This window comes from Dipodomys merriami, unplaced genomic scaffold, assembly GCF_024711535.1.
Source record: "Dipodomys merriami isolate MVZ:Mamm:240054 unplaced genomic scaffold, mDipMer1.0.p SCAF_5, whole genome shotgun sequence".
Taxonomy (NCBI): domain Eukaryota; kingdom Metazoa; phylum Chordata; class Mammalia; order Rodentia; family Heteromyidae; genus Dipodomys; species Dipodomys merriami.
Window position 1 is genome coordinate 75,409,164 of NW_027206068.1, and position 23,090 is coordinate 75,432,253.

A 23,090-nucleotide genomic window follows, 5' to 3' on the forward strand; every position below is an offset into this window, starting at 1 on the left:
GGTCCATTAGAAGGAGGAAGCTGCTTTTGTTCAAGGGCAATAGAAGGCAAAATGAGAAGAAAGCATATGCTTTGGGGTTTGTTGTTGTTGTTTTGTTGGTCGTGGGGCTTGAACTCTGGGCCTGGGCGCTGTCCCTCAGCTCTTCAGCTCAACGCGAGCGCTCTACTACGTGAGCCACAGCACCACTTCTGGCTTTTTCTGCTTATGTGGTGCTGAGGAATTGAACCCGGGGCCTCATGCATGCAAGGCAAGCGCTCTACCACTGAGCCGCCTTCCCAGCCCAGATGTAGGATTACAGGTGTGACCATCTGCCTCTGCAGATACAAAAGCTAGCAGAAGCTGATCCCAAGCAGGAAGGGTCTTAGAGATCACTCAGCTTTCCTTACAAGTAAGGAAAGTGAGGCATAGGGCCAGGAGAGCATGGTCCGGGTCACAGCGGGAGCCAGCACCACGGGGTTCCACGCAGGGCCAGTTATTTGTAGACTTGCCTTTCTCTTTCCCTTACTGTCTCTCCTCTCTCTCTTTTCCCTCTCCGGTCCTTCCTCTCCTATTTTCCCTCTTTAGTTTGTGGAGAAGCAAGTGAGGTGGACAGCCTACAAAGAAAGTGCCAAGGAGATGGCGTGTGGGGGGATGGGGACGTTTGAGTGAGGGGAGCAAGGAGTGCAGGAAGGTGGCACGAGGCAGGCAGCACAGAGAGGGACAGAGGATGCACAGGTGGGCAGATGAGACGGCTCGTCTGGTGTTTATGCCCCTGCCGCTTCAGGCTGGAGGCCCCAGGGCATCCGCAGGTCTCAGCTTTCAGCCTTTTTCTTCTTCTCCTTTGCCAGCTTGGCCTCCTCAGCCTCCTGGTCCTTTAAAAATTGTATATACTTTTTGCCCAGCGGAGTCTTGAAGTACCAGTCCTGGAATGGCAGGGGAGAAGGGTGGACCCAAGAACCCTTACCTTTGGCTCTCTTCCACCTTCTCCCCTCTTTCTGGGACCTTTTTTTTTTCCTCTGTAGGTATGTGTCCTGTCAGAGCGGGGGTTTCCCACAGGGCCAGCCATTCTTGGGGAACCCGGCCCCATTCACCCCCCCCCAGTCCTCTCTTCTAAGGCCAGCCTGACACGCAGGGGATAGGCACCACTCAAGGGGGCTAATGTGTGGAGTGAGCTGGTCCCACAGGCCCCTCACAGGCAGGTGGCCCGCCCTGCCCCTCCCTTAGCCCGTTTGCCAGTTCCCGGTTCAAATCCAAGTCCCTTTACGCTGGCTGTCTTCTGACATGGAAGCAAAGCATGCATTACAGGATTGACTTGTGGCTGGCACTGCTGACACCCAGTCCCCTGCCTGCCTGGCAGCCTTACCTTCAAAGTTTCCTCCTCTTCTTTGTACACGGGGTCCAGCTTCGCCAGCTGTTCCACGAACTCAGAGGCCACCAGGGACTGTTTAGACACTTGTAGGAGCCGACGGTCCGTTAGCACAGTCCGGATCACTTGTAAGATGTGACGGGGGGTGTAGCCATCGGACACCCTGGCCAGCCCACTGATGTCCAGGCTCTCGGTGATCCGTGCGCCCTGGGCCTGGATCATGTGCTTCCACAGCACTGCGGCCAGGGAGAGGAACAGGGCAGAGAGGGCAGCAGGCAGCAGGGTCAGGTCAGAGGCCCACAACCTCCTGGCCGCCAGTGTGTGAAGGAACTTGGTTCCTCGGGGAGCAGCTTCTCTCCCGAGGAAGGCCTGGGGAGGGGTCCTAGCTGAGCCCCAGAAAATGGAGATCCAAAGGATGGAAAGTGGCCAGTGTGTGTCCGTAAAGCTGAGGTTGGACCCAGAGAACTGGGATGTGTGTGGTCCTTCTGTGTCTACCACCTTGCCCAAGGCAGAAGGGGGCTGGGAAGAGGCTGGGAGGGTTTTTTGTTGGGGGGAGTGGCGCAGTGGTCCCTGGACTCCATCTCTGCCCTCACCATAACGAGATGCATAATCAGGCCGCGGGATGTACAGGATCCGCTCGTAGGCCCGACACAGCCCCTTCATGTCTGCCAGGTATGGCTGTTCCGTCGTCCCTATGAGCAGCACTCGGTCCCCTGGGCCCAGCAGTCGCAGAGCCTTGGTGAGGTCCTTCTTTATTCGCTTTGGTTCCATCTGCTCCAGAGAGAAGGTGAAGGGTCAGGACACTGAGCCTATGGCCCCCATGTTCACAGAGCACATGGCCCAGTCTCAGCCTCTGGTCGGCCCTGACCAAGTGAGAAGAGGCTGTCCATCCTGTTTTGAAACAGGAACTGGGGCTAGTCCTTCTTTCCTTTTTTGGGGGGTGGGGGTGGGGATTGGTCCTGGGCTTGAACTCAGTGCCTGGGCACTGTCCCTGAGCTCTTTTGTTCTACCACTTTGAGGACAGCTCCACTTCCAGTTTGGAGGTAAGAATGTCATGCCTTTTCTGCCCAGGCTGGCTTTGAACTATGATCCTCAAATCTCAGCCACCTGAGTAGCTAGGATGACAGACATGAGCCACCAGCGCCCAGCTTCCTTCCTTTTTCTTTTTTCCCTTGCTTCCTTCCTTCCTTCCTTTTTTTTATGTCTCTCTTTTTGCAGGGGCTTGAACCCAAGGCCTCATGCTCCCTTCCTGAGCTTTTTCTGCTCAAGGCTGACTCTGTATCACTTGAGTCACATCTCTACTTTCACTTTTTGGTAGTTAATTGGAGCTAAGAGTCTCACAATTTGTGTGCGTGTGCCAGTCCTGGGGCTTAACCTCAGGGCCTGGGCATTGTCCCTGAGCTACATTTTCCTCAAGGCTAGCACTCTACCACTTGAGCCACAGCACCACTTGTGGGTTTTTTTGTTTATGTGGTACTGAGGAATTGAACCTAGGACTTCATGCATGTTAGGCAAGCACTACCACTAAGCCATATTCCCAGCCCTAGAATCTCACAAATTTGTCTGCCCCGGCTGGCTTGGAACTGCAACCCTCAGATCTCAGCCTTCTATGTAGCTGGGATTACAGATTACTGGTGCCCAATTTGAGAGACTCATTCAAAACCTCAGCCCCTGGCTCTGGCTGCCTGTCCACACTCTCACATTTATCTCTTCCTTTGGGATCCTCTTATAGAAAGTCTTCTCTGCCTGTCCAATCCAGATCACAGAGGGCTGTAGGAGCCGGGCCACCTGGAGGGGTCAGAGGGTACAAATATCGACCTCTGGGTCAAAGGTCATGACCCTACTAGGTCAGCCCCTAGGTTCAGGGTTGTCCTTGGAGCTGTAGCTGCAACGCCCCCTACCGTCCCAGACCTTCAGTCACCATCCTCCGGGAGAGGGGTTGCATAGAAAGCCTCAGTCTCCCCTCCTCCACCTTCCCCAGCTCAGGGTGCTGGAAGGGGTTGGTAGGGAGATCTCACTAGTTCCAGTTCTGAAATCTCACCAAGTGACCCCCATCCATACAGGCCCACCCCCCACTCCGTCTGATGTCACAAGCGGAGGAGGCAGAGCCTCAGAGCCCAGGGCTCCAGACCTTGAAGACCAGGTGCACAATCATCTGTGAGCCATTCTTGCCAGGGTATTTGCCTGTCAGGTTGTTAGGTGACAGGTCGAACAGGTTGGCACCGGTTTCCGTACACACAGCCTGAACCAACATCTTCTTCCCCATGCCGGAGGGGCCCACCAGGAGGAGGGAGCGGATGAGGGGGGCCATGGAGTGTATCTCCGGGGAGCCTGCAAGGAAGCCAACAGAGGCAGAGGCAGGCGATGGGCCAGCAGCGGGCTGCAGGCTGGGGAAGACTAGGAGGAGTGAGGCCCAGGCCTGGGGCTGGGAAGTGAGGTGGAGTTGCAGTGGGAGGGACGGTCTGGGCCCTGCTGCTCCCAGACCCACCTGAGCAGCTCGCCCAGGCCTGCAGCCAGGGTGGACGCTGATTCCCAGTGGCTCAGCAGCCTCCGTGGTAGGGAACTGTGCGTGGCTCAGGAGGGAGCTCACCACCCTTTCCCAGTGCCTGGCTCTCTTCCCTGCCATCTGCTTCAAAAGTTGATATGGCTAACTCAGGAGACTGAGATCTGAGGCTCATGGTTCAAAGCCAGCCCAGGCAGGACAGTCCATGAGATTCTTACCTCCATTGAACCACCAGAAAATGGCAAGTGGAACTGTGGCTCAAAGAGGTAGAGCATTAGCTTTGAGCAAAAGAGCTCAGCAAGGGGAAACAAAGGAGGAGGCAACAATGCTTGATAAGAAATGTACTCATGGGCTGAGAAGATGGCTCAGTGATAGAGTGCTTGCCTTGCATGCAAGAGGCCCTAGGTTCGATTCCTCAGGACCACATAAGCAAAAAGAAAAAAGCCGGAAGTGGCACTGTGGCTCAAGTGGTAGAGTGCTAGCCTTGAGCTGAAGAGCTGAGGGACAGCGCCCAGGCCCAGAGTTCAGGCCCCGCGACTGGACCCCCCCGCCCCCCCAAAAAAAATAATGTACTCATTATCTTGCCCATGTAATTGTAACTCCTCTGTATGGTATTTTCACAATAAAAAAATAAAATAAAATACAAGAGCGAGAAAAAAAAAAAAAAGAGCTCAGGGACAGTGCCCAGGCCCTGAGTTCAAGCCCTATGACCAACAAATGAAACAAAATAAATTGAGCAACATAGGATGGTTATCATTAACACAGCAATATGAACATGTCGCAAATATTTATACATAATCACTAACAGAATAAATAATCAAAAAACAGCAATAGAAAAACCATAGCTTAGTTGAAAAATATTAAGAAAGTGTAATGGGAATATATGAATATATGAAATATATGAAGGTCTGGAAATATCACAAACGTTCATATCAATATACAACCTTTGTTTAATTAATACATGCTAATAAAAAAAAGCTTCTCCAAGCTGGGCGCCAGTGGCTCATGCCTGCCTATAATCCTAGCTACTCAGGAGGCTGAGATCTGAGGATCTCAGTTCAAAGCTAGCCTGAGCAGAAAAGTCCATGAGACTCTAATCTCCAATAAACTACTAGAAAACTGGAAGTGGTGCTGTGGCTCAAGAGATAGAGCACTTGCCTTGAGCTGAAGAGCACAGGGACAGCGCCCAGGCCCAGAGTTCAAGCCCCATGACTGACAAAAAAAAAAAAAAAAATTCCGCCTTTACTATTGAGTTGGAGGGAGGGGGGAGCTGGTCTTCTGGAAACAGCACTGACCCTGAGGTGTCACTCAGCCTTGAAGGAGGGAGGGAGAGGCTGGCAGTGTGGGGCCACAGTGGGTCCAGGCCCTGTATGACATCTGGGGTGGCCTATGCTATTCTCCACCTGGACAATACAGCAGTCTGCCAGGGACCTGAGCCCTTGAAGAGGAGATGCCAGCCCAGAGCAGCCCACCTCAGCCATCCCACCTTGGAGCCCAGCCCAGCCCCTTCCCTGACTCAGTGGCGGCTCTTCCCTTCCTCTCACCCAGGCGAAGGATCCCATACAAGGCAATGTTCTGTCGTATATCAAACAGGGATGGTATGGGCAGCTTTTTCGCCAAACTCAGATTGGACCCAAGATAGACGCAGTCACCTGAGGGAACAGGAGGGGCCCTGCTGGTGAGCAGTGTCCCAGGGGGCCCAGGGAGAGAACTCCTGGAAAATAGGTGGGGGGGAGAAGCTGGGGCCTGGGAGGGGGAGGGAGAGCTCACCAATGAAGTCCTTTAGTGCCACGGTCCTACTCTTCTTTAGAAGGCCGAAAATGATGAGTTCTTCGTACAGCGAGTCCACAGTCCTGGGCAGAAGACAGTGCAGAGATTGGGGGAGAGGGGCATGTGGTCCCCCGCGCAACATTCCGGTACTGGACAGCCAGAATCAGAGGGGCGGTTGCAGCCACCCTCCCAGAGGGCAGAGCGCCCACTCAGGTTCCCTTTAGAGCAAGGGGGACAGGAGAAGGGCCAGTGTCCCTACAAACAGCCCAAACCCCCAGCATGGGAAAGCCAATCCAAAGCCAAAATCAAAGCCAAGGCTGAGATGTGGGAGGGAGGCCCGGCAGGCCTAGGACTGGGCTTTCCCCAGGACTCCCAAGGGTGGGTATAGAAGAGAACTCCACTACCTGTCTTGAGTCAGGTCTTTTTCCTTCCTCTTCTTTTTCCCACCTTTCTTTCCCACCTTTTTCTGGTGGGAAGGAAGCCCAAGGTCATCGGCTTCTATAGTTCACTTTCCCGCCCCAGGTGCCCTCCTTAGCCAAAGCCAGGCCGCTCACTGCCTTTGGAGTCTTTATATTTCTGGTTTCTTCCCTGTCCACAGCCAGATGCAAGTTCCTCAGCTCCTGCCGCATCAGCTCATCCACCTGCGGGCGGGACAGGACAGGACAGGTGTGAGGAGGGAGGAGGGGGTGGGCAGGGCTAGAATGGAGGGAGGTGCTGCATGGAAAAGCCAAGCACGATTGGCAAGGAGGCAGGGTCAGCGCAAGACAGTCCTACCCGTGCCCTGTGCCATCTTCCCCACCCACAACCAATCTTCACACACCTGAATGCCACAAGCTTCTCCCCGCCAGCCATCCACATGGTCACAAGTCCCCAAGACAGAACTCAATCCCAAGATCTACCCTTGAAATCTCGATGGCCCAGGGCAGCTGCAGAAGCTCTTAGGCCAGCCATAGTGTGAACAATGATAGGACCTGCTGTTCCAATAGCTCTGGCAGAGCAGGCAGGGGTCTGTGAGGTGGAGCTTGGGCGCTGAGCCCAGCCCCAAGCCCAGTCTGACTCTGGGTAGAGACCCACCATGGCCTTATGTCCCTGCTCAGCCAGGTACCCCAACATGGGGAGGTTCTGGGACATGGGCAGAGAGCCAGGGTGGCACCCAGAGGGCACCAGGGACTACAGAGGACCAGCTAGGCACTGGGCAAGGGGACGAAGACCCCGTGGGTGGTGAAGCGTCTTCATGGGCACCAGTCCCCAGTGGGGAGCCACCTGGAGGGAACCCCGACATCTGCTCACATCACACCTGTATCCGGATCTCCTGCTCCACTTCCTTCTTCCTCTCTTTCTGGAGCATCTCAAAGTCGTAGCTCTGGCTGGGGTGTGCAACCTCATGGCGTTTCTTCCACAGCTCTGACCACAACAAATGGGGCGTGTGAGGGGAAGGGGACCCTGCGCACGCTCACCGTTATGTACACACAGGAGTCCTTGGCACTTCTCCTCCACAGCTGCCCATCAGGTACCGCCTGACCCCAGGGCCTATGACTGAGATTCAGATGAGAGCCAGGTGCTGGTGGCTCCTGTTAGAATCCTAGCTACTCAGGAGGCTGTGCTCTGAGGATCATGGTTCAAAGCCAGACTGGGATTCTCTGGGACACTCAGCTCTAATTAAGTACCAAAAAGCCAGAGGTGGAGCTGTAGCTCCTGTGGTAGCCTTGAGCACAAAAGCACAGGGACAGCACCCAGGCCCTGAGTTCAAGCCCCAGGGCTGGAAAAAGAAAAACAAAAAAGTTAGACTAAAACCTATAACATGTTCCACCCAAGGACTCACCGCACCCCTCCCCAACTTCAGTGTCATTTCCCGCCCCCTCCCCCCACATCCAACACTGGCACCATCCACCACCACGCCCTGTACCGCTGCTGCTCACAGCCATGCGGCAGCTGCTTACTTTCCCCCAAACCAAGGGTCCAAGACCCCACTGCGCCCATCATGGGCCAGCCCTCTCCCTCTTACTCATATACTCCTCATGAACAGTGCTAATCACAGGTACAAACTTGGAGGGTGACAATTTCAGGAATGTTTCTGCTTCCTGGAAGAGACGGGCATGTTGACTTGACCCCATTCCTCCACAGACTGATCCCCGGGCCCAGGCCCTGCCCTCCCCATCCTGCTGCCCCCCGTGCCAACAGCTGCCTGACCTTCTTGGCCTTTCCTTCTTTCTTCTTCTCCTTCCTCTCCTCCTTCTCCTTTTTGTTCACTTTTTCCTTATTCTTCTCTTGCTCCTTCTTTTTGTTCTCCTGGGCCTGCACCTCCAGCTCTAGTCTTACCTATGACCAGAAACAAACTTTATTTTATTTTTGTGGAAACATGAATCTGTAGGATATGAGAACCCAGAGCTTGAGCCTAGAGCCGGGATTGCCAGTGCCTAGGGAGGTTGTTGAGGTGAAGGTGGCTGCGTGTGTGGACTGCACTTGAGACCAGGAGGGCTCCTGGGTCTGGGGATCTGAGTCCTCCACCGACTCCCCCCCACAATGCCTCTTCTCCTCGGGAGCCAGGGCTGTCTCCATCTGCCATACATGTCTCCACTGAGACTTCCCAGGCCACTGCCACCCATGCCTTACACTCCTTCCTCTCTTTATAGTTCTGCTTGCTATAGAAAACCTCTCATTCCCACCTCCAGCATACCTGCTCTGGAGTCTTCTCTGCAAAGATCAGGTTGGAGCCACCTGAAGACTCATCTGGATAATCAGGGAACCGACCAGTAAGGGCACTAGGTGGATACAAGATGGTGGGAGAGATGGATGGGGGGTTGATTGACTAGATGGAAGGTGCTTGGCTACAGATGGGTGGGCAGGTGAGTGGGGGATAGATAGATGGAACAGGTAGATGAGTGGGTGGATAGATGGCAGGGTGTTTGGACAGATTGAAGGATGGAGAGGTAGACAGAAGGATGGAAAAGTGGGGGCTGGGAAGGTGGCTTAGTGGTAGAGCAGATGCCTTGCATGCCAGAAGCCCTGGGTTCGATTCCTCGGCACCACATAAGCAAAAAAAAGAAAAAAGCTGGAAGTGGCGCTGTGGCTCAAGTGGTAGAGCACTAGCCTTGAGCTGAAGAGCTGAGGGACAGCGCCTAGGCCCAGAGTTCAGGCCCCATGACCGGACCCAAAAAAACAAACAAACAAACAAAACAAAACAAAAACTTAAACAAAAAAGAAGGATGGAAAAGTGGATGGATGGGTGAACAGATAGATTGATTGGATGGCTGGATGGCTGGATGGGTGGATGGGTGAATACTGATTGATTGGATGGATAGATGGGTGAGTGGATGTATGCATGCAGGCATGCATGGATGGATAGATGGCCAAAAGGTATGTGAATGGATGGGTAGAAAGGATGGTGAAAGATGATGGAAAAAGAAAATGAAGGAGTAGTTCCAGAAAGGAAAGGACTGCTCCAGTGCGCATGCTTTCCCCCTCCAGTCCCGCATTTCCCCTTCCCAGAGGGCCATGAAAAGGCAGCTGTGGAGATGGTCCTCCACTGGAGGCTCACGACCTAAACCAACCATGTTTGCAGGGTGTTGGGTAGAGGGTAGAAGCAGAACAAGGTCAGTGTGGACCAGAGAGAACAGGTGGGGAACAGGTGGAGAACATGGCAGGAACAGTTGTGGGGACATTGGAGTGAGGGGGGAACCAGGGGGCTGTGGACACTGACTGGCACTCAATGAACCACTGTCGGATTTGGTCCTTCATCGCCTCCTTCATCTCAGATCCCTCCATATTTATGATATAATCGTAAGTCTTTCCCAAGGCCAATTGGAACTCTTCCTCCTTTTCTGTCTGGCGGACTCTCCGGGCCTCCTCTGCGTGGTAGACCTGAGATAGTATAGCCACGCTCTTCATCTTGATGGGCACAGGAACCTGGGAGAAGCGGAGAGGAAGGCCGGGCGGCTCAGCTTCTGGTCTGGACACACGCACCTGCCCCCGCTCATTCCATGACACACCCACACACACCCAGTGTCACGCACAACACCCCACGGGACGACGAGCACGCCTGCATCAGGAGAAACTGTTTGGAGCTGAAATTCATCTGTGTAAATTACCCTGATAATGAGTTTGCTAGATGCATGGGGCTGTCCCCCCTCCCCCCCTTCCCCCAGCCTCCCTTCCCCTGTGAGCCTCCGGCCCCAGCCCCCACAAATGCATACCCCCACCCGGCGGCCGACTTGGCAGCCATTCTCACAGCCACTTTCCTGCCTCATTGGTTCCCAAATGTATTTTAAATATCACTCTGCGCAGAGACAATTACTGAAAACGCTGAGCTCACACTGTTGATGGGCCCGGGCGGCCAGGCTCATTCCTCACCCACTGCCCTGCCCCCCCACCCACTCCCCACTGAAGCTGACCCTCCCTCCCCTCCCTCTTCCCTCCTGGGAGCCCAGCTCTGCAGCCCTGCAGCAGGCAGCTGACCATCACTCCCACGCAGCCACCTCCTGCCCTGCAGCTGTCCCACCTGCCAAGGTGACACCCCTCCAACCTGCAAACGCTTCTCCCCAACTCTTGGGGCCCTAGCCTTGCCCCTCCCCTGCCTCCTCCATCAGCCAGGCCTCCAGAGGATCTTCCCAGGACAGTAGGGCCCTCACCCGCCAGGACCAGTCTTAAGTCAGGGGGCACAAGCTGCATGAGCGATCCATCAGAGCCGGGGATGGATTGAGGGAGTCTGCCCGGCCTCTCTCACACATTCACATGCACCCAGGGGTTCCCACTCATCCACTCTATTCTCCTTCAGGTTCTCCCTCCTCCCGCTGTACTGCCCACCCCCTAGCCATCCTCCCTGCAAAGCAGAAGAGAAGCAACTCTGGGCCTCTCAAAGTACGTAGGGGGCTTGTGCCCTGATCTGGAGGTTCACACTATGCCAACGTGTGTTGAGCTCTAGTCTCCACTAGAGCTCTCAGTGCTCCTGCGGGCCGGGCAGTCTCTCCTTCCACCAGAGCCACAATGTGGGGTTCAGGCTGCTCTGGACTATTGACATCAGAGGGAGGGGTGTGTGTGTGTGTGTGTGTGTGTGTGTGTGTGTGTGTGTGTGTGTGTGTGTGTGTGTGTGTGTGTGTGTGTGTGTGTGTGTGTGTGTGTGTGTGTGTGTGTGTGTGTGTGTGTGTGTGTGTGTGTGTGTGTGTGTGTGTGTGTGTGTGTGTGTGTGTGTGTGTGTGTGTGTGTGTGTGTACGTGCATGCGTGTGTGTCACTCCTGGGGCTTAACTCAGGGTCTGGGTGTTGTCCTTTAGCTCAAGGCTGATGCTCTACCATTTGAGCCACAGCTCCCCATCTGGCTTTTGACTGGTTAGTTGGAGATAAGAGTCTCACAGACTTTCCTGCCCAGGCTGGCTCCTGATTGCTATCCTCACATTGCCTGGAGTCGCTCAGGGTTTTGAGTGGTACCCAGCTGACAATGGAGATTCTTTGGGGGCACTAGAAGAAGGCAGGTGGACAGGGAATGTGGCTCCATGGCTTTCGTGTCCTTATGTTTCTTTCTCTGCAGGATCTTCTGTCCTGCCCCAGTGGAAGGCAGGCGGGCAGTGTGGGGCTGGAGAGGACCGTGCCTTGGGGCAGCAACGCAGAGGAGAGAGGATCAAGAGTACTCACCATGCCGATGAACTCCATCTCACTGTACCGGTCCTTCTTGATGCGTTTCCTCTGTATATAACCTCTCCACACCTGGAGGGGAGATGCATGGCAGTCAGGTGCCAGTTACTGTTAAAGTTGTAATCACTGGCTCAGGCGTAGGGAGGGCCAGTGGCCAGGCTCCTGCGGGGTCAAGGTCCAGGAGGAGAAAATGCTGAGTATCTCTCCTCCAAAAGTGCGCACAGAACAGGAACAACCCAAAACAGAGTATGTAGTGGTCTTGGGTAGATGGCTGAACTCCCAAAGTATTTCCTTCTCACCCGCATCCTAATCTGCTATTTCTTTGGAGGCAGAGGTCAGAGTTCAAATATTCCTTCCTCCAGAAAGCATTTCCCGCTCTCTTTTTGCAAACTTCCCATAGCAGCTGGGCGGGGTTTTGTTTTGTTTTGTTTTTGGTGTGTATGCAGGTGCTGGGGCTTGAACACAGGGCCTGTGAGCTGTCCCCCAGCTTTTTTGCTCACGGGTAGCACTCTACCACCTGAGCCATAGCTCCACTTCTGGCTTTTTGGTGGTTAATTGCAGATAAGAGTCTCATGGACTTTTATGCCACAATTGGCTTTAGACCAGGATCCTCAGCTCTCAGCCTCCTGAATATAGGAGGATGACAGGCGTGAGCCACCAGCTCCCAGCCCCTGGGTTACCTTCTGTACACAGATAGCCGCCTGGTCCCGAGTGAATTTGTGCTGCCCTTCCTCTCGGTTCTTCCGATCCCGCTCCTCTTCTTTCTGAATTTCTCGCATGAATCTGGCTCGAAGCCGGCCCTGCCTGGCCCGCTCAGACCTTTGCACTATTAATATGGCCTCCACCAAGTTCATTTCTGGAATAGGCTGGCCAGAGCAGGGCAAAGGGGCATAAGGAAGAGCAGGAGGAGCTCACATGAAGAAAGAAGCTAGGACAGCAGCATGGAAGGATGCCATGGGGCAGGGGCCTCCCAGCTCAGCTGGGTGTCCAATTGCTGTCCTGGTGTTAGAGAGTCACAGAGAATGCTTGGCATCTCCAAGAGTACTCTGAAGTGGGGACAGGGCAGTGTCACTGTGCCACAAGAAGAGTTATGGGAAGTGCCGAGGAGAGCACTCACCCACTTACCTCCTGTAAATCCAATGGCTTCAGCCTGCCCAGGATCTCTGCCAATACTGCCTTTCGCTCTCTCACTGCACTGGACTGCTCCAGCTGGAAGTACTTGGGGATTGGAACCTCCAGGTCTGCCTTTGGGGTAAGTTAAGGGGAGGAGCATCAGTAATCACAAGTCCAGCTCATTGGGCTGATTTGCTGCCATTGTCAGCTATTACACTCCTGTGAACTTTCTAGAACCACTGGGGCAGGAAATTCTGGGTTTGATTTCATGGGGTGTCAATCTCTTTCTTGTCCTACCCCACATCTGGTTGAACTGAGCTCTAGAAGATCATGGTAGGAGACAAAATATCCAAACTTGGCTTTTTCAGAATCGAGAAGGATGTATCTTGTTGTTGTTTTAATTTGGCACTCCTGCAGTTTGAACTCAGAGTCTTGCCCTTGGTAGGCAGGTGCTCTGCCTCTGAGCCACACCCTCAGTTTTCAGGCAGGGTCTCTGTCTTGGATCAGCTTCAGACCTGGATCCCATCCACTACCTATTCCTTCCTGGACGCAGCTAGGATGACAGGCACAAGCCGCCACTCCTGGCTTACTGATTGAGATGGAGTTAGTGTTCCTTAGTTTTTGCCCTGGCTGGCCTGGAACCATGATCTTTCCAGTCTCTTTAGTAGCTGGGATTATAGGCAATGAGCCACCCCATCAAACCTAGGAAACGTTTAATATGTCGATTCCTAGGTCCTCCCAAGACTCCCAAAGCAGAATTCAGGTCCTTGGGGAAACCCACTCCCCATCCCCCACCCCCAAGTCCACGGTTGTACGGAATCAGGTACACTTCGAGACGGCCTTGGCTATGGACCGGAGATGGAACCCTGACTTCGGGGCAGGCTGGAGGCTCCACAGTGGCTCTGAGCTCTGGAACTGTGCCCAGATGCCCGGATCACCCGAGGGTGCTGTGCAAGCCTGTGCGGACTGAGTGGGTCTCCCTAGATGACGGATCACCAGCTCCTAGGCCACGCCCAGGGCGCTGGTCCAGGGACCAGTTTCTAGGGCACTTTCCTCCCCAGCCGCTCCTGACTGGCCCCGGCCGGGCTCCTAATTCCTGAAGCCGAAGCCCATCCTCCGACTCTCCTCCTCCTTAAGACTCCTCAACACCGGACATCTTCCGGGGAGGTCGAGGCCCATTCCATCGCGGCCCTACCCCGGCCCAGGGGCGCGGCCACGTGGCCTCGGGAGGCGTGGCCAGCGCAGCCCCTTGGCCTCGGGAGGCGTGGCCAGCGCAGCCCCTTGGCCTCGGGAGGCGTGGCCAGCGCAGCCCCTTGGCCGCAGGAGGAGTGGCCAGCGCGACCACGTGACCTCAGGAGGCGTGGCCCCATCCCTCTCCCTCCCCCTTCCGGGAGAGAGGCGGAAGCTGCTGCGCCTGCGCACCGGGGTCATCTTGAGATCCTTCAGCGCGCGGTCCAGCCAGTGGGTCTCGCTGAGGTCCACCTGTACCATCTCCTCCTTGAGCTCCAGCACGCGGCCCGCCACGCCGTCCAGCAGGCGCCGGACCAGCCGGCGCTTCTGAGGCTGCACCATCTGGTCGTAGATCAGGTCGAACCGGCGCAGGAGCCCCAGGTAGTACAGGTAGAGCATGGCCAGCCTGTACTGGAAGGAAGAGCGCTCCCGGCTGGGCGTGGGTTCCAGCATCGGCCCTTCTTGATTCAACAGTTCTTGCAGGGTCATGTGGGAGGCATCCCAGAGGCGTTGGTAAGCTCTGGGGAGAGAGCGGTTGCATACTGTGCTCTGCACCTTGGAGAAGGGGCCGTGGGGAGGCGGGAGAATTGTGCATTTAGGGCTTCGGAAGAAGTTGGGCTTGAGTAGGACCCAGTGGGGTATGAAAGCATAAGGCCAGTGGTTATGTCTCAAGCCGGTAATCCTGTCTCCTTAGGAGGTTGACATCTGAGGATCACAGTTCAAAGCTAGTGAGGATGAAAGTTGGTGAGACTCATCTCCAATTAGTCACCCAAAAGGCAGACGTAGAGCTGTGGTTCAAGTGGTAGAATGCCAGTGTTGAGTGAAGAAGCTAAGGGACCAGTGCCTAGGCCCTGAGTTCAAGCCCCAGTACTAGCACACACACAAAGTATAAGATTGGGGTTGGTCCCTGATGAATTAATTGGTTTAGGAGCAAGAAGAATGCATTTGGACTTTTAGGATTTCAAAAATAGATGGCTTGGGGCTCCGGTAGAGAATAGACCTTTTGTGCCAGCCACCAGGGCCAGTGGCTCACACCTATAATCCTAGCGATTTAGGAGGCCGGGACCCAAGGGTTATGGTTTGATGCCAGCCTAGGCAAGAAAGTCCATGAGACTCTAGTGAACTACCAAAAAGCCTTAAGTGGGGGGTAGAGCACTGGCCTTGAGTGAAAAAAGCAAAGGGAGAGCTGGGAAGGTGGCTCAGTGCTAGAGTGCTTGCCTCACATGCGTGAGGCCCTGGGTTCGATTCCTCAGCGCCACATAAACAGAAAAAGCTGGAAGTGGCGCTGTGGCTCAAGTGGTAGAGTGCTAGCCTTGAGCTAAAGAGCTAAGGGATAGTGCCCAGGCCCAGAGTTCAGGCCCCATGACCAACAAAATAAATAAGTAAAAAGCTGAGAGATAACACCCAAGATTCTGAGTTCAAGCCCCAGTACCTACACGAGTCAAAAACAATTTAAAAAAGAGGAAGAGGCCCTTTGGAGTGGAGGTGTGAGTGAGACCCTGGGTGCAGCCACCCATGAGGTGCTGTAGCGATCTGGGGTGATAATGGGGACCCGATGAACGTAAGCAGCTGGGGCCTCAGCAGGGCTGGCCAGCCCACCACACTCACGCTTCAGACATGGTGCCTACTTGCTACACCACCACTCCTCAGCCAGGTTCTGGAACTGAGAACTGAGTTTTCCCTTCAAAGCCAGAGGGGGAACAGCTTGGCTTTGAGAGTTCCAGTCCATTGTTCTGTTAAGGCCGAGGGGAGGGGCTGAGAATGCAGGGTGGGGACGCTCATCTGGACAGCTCATAGAAGGGGGTGACAGCAAAGGGGAGCAGCCACGGCACAGCTGTGAGAATCAAATACAATTGAAGGCACCTGTTCGCTGTGAAATTCTGGATAAATATTTGTCTTAAAGACCCTGCTCCAACGAAAACTTTTCTTCCAGAAGAAACTTTCTTTCTTTAGCTCAGATGTGACTTTCCAGTATTTTATTTTCGTGCCAGTCCTGGAGTTTGAACTCAGGGCCTGAGTGCTGTCTCCGAGCTTTCTAGTTCAAGGCTAGCTAGCACTCTTATCACTTAAGCCATAGCTCCATTCCAGTCTTTTTGGAGGTTAAATGGAGATAAGAGTCTCATTGATTTTCCTGCACAGGCTGGCTTTGAACTGCAATCCTCAGATCTCAGCTTCCTGAGTAGCTAGGATCACAGGCATGAGCCTGTGATAGTTTTTTTAAGATAAAGTTTTGCTGATGTTGCCCAGGCTGCCTGCTGAGTAGCAAGTTTACAGGTGCACGCCACCATCAGCTCCATGGCCTTTTTTTTGTTTTTTTAATTTTTGGGGGGAGGGTTCTGGTCATGGGCCTGAACTCTGGGCCTGGGTACTGTCCCTCAGCTCTTCAGTTCAAGGCTAGTGCTCTACCACTTGAGCCACAGCGCCACTTCCGGCCTTTTTCTTTTTGCTTATGTGGTGCTGAGGAATCGAACCCAGGGCCTCATGCATGCAAGGCAAGCACTCTACCACTGAGCCACCTTCCCAGCCTCCACGGCCTTTTATTTAATGCAACTTGCCTTTATTCTTTCTTGTGTGTGCAAGGGGGTGGGGGGATCTGCCTTGTTCTCATAACCCAGTGTTGCTCGCATGGCTCATTGACCTCCCGTCCTCTTCTCCAGGACCTTTTCTTGGAAATCCAGAGCAGTATTTGGGAACATCTTCATCTAAATATAAATCATTCTTTTCAGCCACAATAGGAAGCAGTATGGCCTTTTGACCTAAACGTCTTCACAAGTTCTCTGTGACTGTCTGCTGCAGTCGCCTGGCCCCCCAGTTCACTTAGGTGACTGTACTTAACCTGGATGCCTCCTTCCACACCCTGTGTATCTCCAACTCAGCTCTGTGTTATTTGGTGATGATTAGAATCTGATCACTTGAGGTTTCTTTTTTCCTTTCGTGTGCTTGATCTTCCCTAACACTGAGCATTACTGGAAATGTCTTTGGGTATTGTGGTGTCAAGAAGGAATAAGGGCACCAATTGGAAAGGAACTTGGCAAATTTGCCTTCTAATAAGAAAACAAGTATGCAAGTGCGCTGGGTAGACGGTCCACCCAGGGTTTATCCCCAACCCATTACTACCTTTTGTTCTGATTGGCCAGAATGTAGGATCACAATCTTGCATGACTGCTAATTTGGAAAGGCTTAAAAGTTTATCTGGGCAATCAACCCAAACTAGGACACCTGGCCAAAATGTGTCAGAAAAACAATTCTTACTTAGCTCGGGCTCTACCACTTGAGCCCCGCATGCCTCCAGAAAAACAGCGCTTACAACAGGATGTAGCATAACTAAAAGGTGTCTTATAAGATGCCAGGTTCCAGGGCTGGGAAGGTGGCTCAGTGGTAGAGCGCTTGCCTTGCATGCCTGAGGCCCTGGGTTCAATTCCTCAGCACCACATAAGCAAAAAAAAAAGCCAGAAGTGACGCTGTGGCTCAAGTGGTAGAGCACTAGCCTTGAGCTGAAGAGCTGAGGGACAGCGCCCAGGCCCAGAGTTCAGGCCCCACGACCGGACCAAAAAAAAAAAAAAAAAAAAAAAAAAGATGCCAGGTTCCCTTAAAAATGGCAGCGCTTATGTCAAGCAACCACTTTGACAGCAAAGGTTTTAACTCCTGCAGGATAGAAGCACCATTGAGCCCCAGCCACAGCTCCTGCTTTTACTGTCATGTATGACTGCCCTGGGAGGCCTGCGTGGATGGGAAGAAAAAGTGCTGGATTCGAGACCAGAAGCTCTGAAATCTGAATTTCCTCATTGTTTCTCATGTCAGTGAGCACGGCCACGCTCCTTCACGAGTATCAGCTGAGTTCACGTGGTTCACAGTAAAGATCATGTTGGAAAGGCTCATGTTGGAAAGTGTAGCTAGGCACGGGTGGCTCACACCTGTACTCCAGCTATTTAGGAGACTGAGATCTGAGGATTAAGATTTGAAGCCAGCTCAGGCAGACACATCTGAGAGACTCTTATCTCTAGTTTACCAGCAACCTGGTGGTGTTGCTCAAGTGGTAGGGCACCACCCGTGAGTAAAAAAAGTCAACCAAGAGTGTGACACCATGAGTTCAAGTTCCAGTACTAGAATCAAAATTTTTAAAAGTGTGTGAAAAAGCCAGGCTGGTGGCTCACACCTGTAATCCTGACCACTCAGGAGGCTGAGATCTGAGGGTTGTGGTTCACAGACAGCCCAGGCAGGAAAACCTATAAGGCTCTCATCTTCAATAAACTACTCAGAAAAGCTAGAAGTCGTACAGCGGCTCAAGTGGTAGAGTGCTAGCCTTGAGCCAAAGAAGTTCTGAGACAGCGCCCAGGCCCTAGGTTCAAGCCCCAGGGGATCAGCACCAAAAGGAAAAAAAAAAGCCAGTTGCTGGTGGCTCTTACTTGCCTAGCTGTTTAGGAGGCTGAGCTCTGAGGATCACAGTTTGAAGCCAGTGTGGGCAGGAAAGTCTGACTCTCCTCTCCATTAGCTACCAAGAAACTGGAAGTGGAGCTATGGCTCAGTGGTATAGAGTGGAAAAGTGTGGTGAGTGCACACTGCAGAGTCGGGCTCACTGGCAGCCATCGATGGCAGCCTCACCGTGGCTGGTGGGGGCCATCTTTGCCTCAGCATTTTGGACTTCTGGATGGATATAAATAAGAAAAAGGCAAGGAGGAGAAGAGAGGCAGCAGCAAGGAGCAAAAGAGGAGGAATTCTCATCCTTGAATATGAAAATTAGTAGAGAATCTTGACAGAAGTGTAGATTCCACCCCAGAGCTGAGCTGAGCTGAGCTCTATCCAGCCTGTGTCCCCGCCACTCTCCAGGTGTTGTAGATGTTGCTAGCTGTGAATTACACCTTCAGCAGCAAGGGTGAAGGAAAGGGGCAGAGCCCCTGGGTGGGGCCTCCTGGGTGGGGTCTGGGTGTCTGGATCATTTCAGAGTCATAGGACCCAAATGTGGCTCATTAATTCTCAGTTTGCAGAATCTCATAGTGAGGCTGAGATCTGAGTGAATACCTTCCAAGTATGACATGGGCTGGATACCAGCCATCAGCGAAGCTGTGGGCCGCAAGCCAAGTCTAGCCAATCATAAGGGGAAGAATTTTAGATTTGCACAGGTGCCCTCCCCTCCTTCCCCTCTCTCCTGAGTGAGTGGGCTTTAGGATAAGGCAGAGAAGGCAGAGGCTGAGAAAGCATGGCCGTGGGACAGTGGGGTACTGGTGGCTCACGCCTGTAATCCTAGTCTCTGAGGGAGCTGAGATCTGAGGATCGAGGTTCAAAGCCAGCCTGGGCAGGAAAGTCTATGAGACTCTTTTCACCAATTAACCACAAAAAAGCAAGAAGTGGAGCTGTAGCTCTGTGGAGCTGTAGCTCTGTGGTAGTGCTAGCCTTGAGCACAAAAGCTCAGGGACAGTGCCCCAGGCCCTAAGTTCAAGCCCCAGGACCACCATACACACACAGTCCATGACAGATGGGTGGACGCTGCACATATGGTTTTCTGTGTTTGAAATTTTTCAAAGAAAAATTCAGGACCTCACAAACAGTCCCACTGATTCATTTTTGGTGGTGGTGGTGGGGCTTGAACTCTGGGCCTGGGCACTGTCTCGCAGCTCTTCAGCTCAAGGCGAGCGCTCTACCGCTTGAGCCATAGCGCCACTTCCGGTTTTCTGGTGGTTTATTGGAAAGAAGAGTCTCAGGGACTTTCCTGCCCAGGCTGGCTTTGAACCACAATCCTCACATCTCAGCCTCCTGAGTAGCTAGGATTACAGGCGTGAGCCACCGGCTCCTGGCTTCCACTGGTTATTTCTAAAACTAAAGGGGATGGAAATATTAGGAGGAATTAAAAAGATAAAAATGATATCCTAGGGGGCTGGGAAGGTGGCTCAGTGGTAGAGCGCTTGATTTGCATGCCTGAGGCCCTGGGTTCGATTCCTCAGCACCACATAAGCAAAAAGAAAAAAGCCGGAGGTGGCACTGTGGCTCAAGTGGTAGAGCGCTAGCCTTGAGCTGAAGAGCTGAGGGACAGTGCCCAGGCCCAGAGTTCAGGCCCCACGACCGGACCCAAAAAAAAAAAAAAAAAGATATCCTAATGCTCTTAGCAGGTTATTTAGACATGGATCTAGTCAGGCACCAGTGGCTCACACCTGTAATCCTAGCTACTCAGGAGGCTGCGATCTGAGGATTGTGGTTCAAGGCCAGCCCGGGCAGGGAAGTTTCATCTGCAATAAAACACCAGAAAACTGGAAGTGGTGCTGTGGCTCAAGTGATAGTGCACTTGGCTTGAGCTGAAGAGCTCAGGGATAGCGCCCAGGCCGAGTTCAAGGCCCACAACCAACCAAAAAAAGGCTCTAATGCTGTTTCCTCCATTGACCAGACCTCCATCTTCTCCCAGCACAGCCTGTCTTGCTGGGCTACACAAGATGGATGGCAGATGGGTTCACACCCCCAGAGCCTGAGAGTAGCACAGCCGAAGGATTTCCAGGCCCAGAAGGGGAAACAGCAGGAATAGATGCCTTTCTCTGGTCCCAGCACGGCCTGCTTCCGCTCACTGCCACGTAGAACAGCTGTGCGTTGCAAAGCCCCGTCACCTGTTGCTCACGAGCTCTGCCCAGATGGCAGGTTAAAAACTACGCTGCCTCTGGCAGCCTCAGAACCTGGACACTTGTCCTAGACCACACCCTGGCTTCACACGCGCATTTCAAACCATCACACATGTGGGAACAGGCCACTTTAAGTCTGGCAAGCCCTGTGTCACATGGCTGGTACACTGTCGTGCCGGCCTTGGGCCTCTAACAGTATACTGGGTAAGGAAGACCTGCGCTAGCAGCACTGGCTTGCAGGGCATTTTCAAGAAATGAGAACCATGGGGGGGGGGGGGCGGCGGTGGTAAACCAAACTCCAAATACCTGTGTCTACTGATGAAAGGATTGTCCGGGCTCAGAGTCTGGACTAGAAACTCCTCTGTGCCCAACAGCATAAATAAAAGCAAGTTCGGGGGGGGGGGAGGATTGGGATTGGGGGGTAGAGGGGAGGCTGGGAAGGGATGTGAAGGGTAAACAAAGGAGGAGGCTGCAATGCTTGGTAAGAAATGTATGCATTATCCTGCCCATGTAATTGTAACCCCTCTGTACAGTATGTTCACAAATTAAATGAAAAAAAAAATAAAAGCAAGTTCTGTTTCTCCATATGACATTCTCAGTCAGCTACCACAGTCTGCTTCAGCACTTTGGAGAAATATACTGAGTAAGGGGCTGGGAAGGTGGCTCAGTGGTAGAGTGCTTGCCTAGCATGCATGAAGCCCTGGGTTTGATTCCTCAGTACCACATACACAGAAAAATCTAGAAGTGGTGCTGTGGCTCAAGTGGTAGAGTGCTAGCCTTGAGCACAGAGAGGCTCCAGGACAGTGCCCTGGCCTTGGTGACAGCAGCTGCTGCCCCTTCTCCACACAGCCCCCTGGGCCCCCTGGCACCATGGAGCAGCTTCTATGGCCAGCCACCGCAGCCAGGCGTGGCTGTAAGCGCCCCATGTGGGGAGTGGAGAGCTGGATCTTAACCCAACTAGAACCTGCGCCAGATCCATCTCGGGACCGAGGTGCCCTGTCCCGATGTCCCCCGCCCACCCTCCCCAGGTGAATGCACACACGTGTGGAAATGTACTCAATCCAGGCCAGTCCACCTCCCCCAAGCAAACACCCCTGAGCTTGGCTATGGAATGGGTTAGAGACAAGGCCAGAGACTGGAGGGCTAGAGCAGTCACAGTCAGTGGGAACGCAAAGCTGGCCTTGGAGGAGGGGGTGTGATTTAATCACGAAGCATGGGGGCAAAGAGAGCGAAAAGCAAAGAATCTGGAGCAGAGGATGGAGACCAGCTTAGCTGGGATGGGAGACAGCAGACAGGCCCTAGGCTGCGGAGTGGACATGGAGGGATGGAGGCGGCTCTGTGAAGGCAGATGAGGTGAGGGTCCGGGTGGAAGGTAGCTGCAAAGAAAAAGGCCATTCTGAAATGGAGAAAGTGATCTCAGCACCTGCAGGTGCACAGACTTTTCGGGCATGTGAGGGCTGATTACACACGCCTGGAGCAGCAGAGTATGGGACGGGGTGATGGTCCTCAGGCAAGGCCCACCCTGTCCCCCTCCAACTACTGAGGTTTGCTTCCAGAGGCTGTGAGGGCAGCTCAGACTCCGAGACACGGCACCACTGTACTATGTTCAGAGTACATAATTTGTGAATCTTCTAGGCATTCTTAAAATGGGCAAGATTTTTGACAAACAGGCTGAACAGACTATACAACTATAAAGATGCCATAGACTAAAGACCCCAACACAGAGTTCTTGAAGACAACTCAAAGGATAGGCAGCAGCCAGCCTTCAAATGCCATCCTCCCTGGAACCGAGGCTCTGGAGATTCGGGACAGGCACCTCTAGCAGCACAGTGGAGCAGAGGACACCTGCCCCACTGGACACTCAAGTCCCTCGCCTAGGGAAGCTCTTGCCCTTCCAAAGCCCTATTCACTGCTCAGAGCAAACCTCCCTCCCTTTCAGTACTTCTGGGTAAACTATCTAAATCAGCTTGGCTCCTGATTTGTCTTTTATGTGTTGCTGAATATCCCACTTGACTATACGCCTGCTAGGGGTTTAAGACACAATCTTAGATGTGCTGTCATATGTCCTGTATGTGGTGGCTGCTGCCGTTCTGGAGGTGAAGGGCTGAGTGCACCAGGTTAAGGCTGGCCATGGGCGTACCTAACACACACAGGCTCCAAGTTTGCAGGCTGTGAAACACTCAGGACTACAAGTAAGCTGGACAGCTGACAAAACCAGGTAAAATAGAACTCCCTGTATCACACACAACAGTAGATGCAGATTCTGACATGTCTGTCCCCCCTCTCCACCATAGAGAACAGGTCCAGGACTTTGAGATTGTCTCTTTTTTTGTCAGTCATGGGGCTTGAACTCGGGGCTAGGTGCTGTCCCTGCGCTCTTCAGCTCAAGGTGAGCGCTCTACCACTTGAGCCACAGCGCCACTTCTGGTTTTCTGGGTGATTTATTGGAGATAAAGAGTCTCACCAACTTTTGTACCTGGGCTGGCTTTCAACTGGGATCCTCAGCTCTCAGCCCCCTGAGCAGCTAGGATCACAGGCATGAGCCAATGGCACCCGGCTTGAGATTCTGTATTTTTAACAAGTGTTCCAAGTATGGTAGCTGGAATCAGACTGTATAAAACATGCTCAAGGGCAATGCTTCCCAAGTCAGCCTCTACATCCATGTCAATCTCATCATCAGGAATTGTTAGAAATGTTCTTAGCCAGGTACCAATTGGCTTATATCTCTACTCCTAGCTATTCAGGAGGCTGAGATCAGGGAATCTTGGCTGGAAGCTAGCCTGGACACAGAAGTCCATGAGACATCTCCAATCGACCAGCAAAAAGCTGGAAGTGATGATATGGCAAGAGGAAGAGTACCAGTCTTGAGCAAAAAAGCTGAGGCCCTGAGTTTAAGCTCTA

General features: G+C 53.2%; 1 protein-coding gene across 2 annotated transcripts; it reads right to left on the bottom strand.

The window, feature by feature from the left end:
- Positions 1 to 235: 235 nt before the first annotated feature.
- Positions 236 to 15,286, bottom strand: Iqca1l (IQ motif containing with AAA domain 1 like). 2 transcript variants are annotated; one of them, XM_069997097.1, is made up of 19 exons: positions 15,196 to 15,286; positions 13,780 to 14,107; positions 12,370 to 12,489; positions 11,925 to 12,110; positions 11,245 to 11,316; positions 9,319 to 9,524; positions 8,296 to 8,380; positions 7,809 to 7,937; positions 7,624 to 7,699; positions 6,916 to 7,022; positions 6,173 to 6,259; positions 6,023 to 6,084; positions 5,619 to 5,701; positions 5,393 to 5,500; positions 3,477 to 3,676; positions 3,047 to 3,133; positions 1,939 to 2,116; positions 1,343 to 1,581; positions 269 to 902 (listed from the first exon to the last, which is right to left on the bottom strand). In XM_069997097.1, exons 1-19 carry the CDS (start codon positions 15,204 to 15,206, stop codon positions 792 to 794), a joined length of 2,475 nt encoding a protein of 824 aa, XP_069853198.1. In that variant the 5' UTR covers positions 15,207 to 15,286; the 3' UTR covers positions 269 to 791. The 2 variants fall into 2 exon arrangements, with proteins under 2 accessions (XP_069853199.1, XP_069853198.1); XM_069997098.1 differs by lacking the exon at positions 3,047 to 3,133 and having other exon boundaries at positions 236 to 902.
- Positions 15,287 to 23,090: the final 7,804 nt, after the last annotated feature.

Excerpts from the sequence above, each read along its gene's own strand:
- Iqca1l (XM_069997097.1), bottom strand. Across the intron at positions 8,381-9,318 it reads CAGTGGTTCATTGAGTGCCA|TGCCCTTACTGGTCGGTTCC; the intron begins GTCAGTGTCCAC and ends GTATCCACCTAG. Across the intron at positions 5,501-5,618 it reads GGCACTAAAGGACTTCATTG|GTGACTGCGTCTATCTTGGG; the intron begins GTGAGCTCTCCC and ends CTGTTCCCTCAG.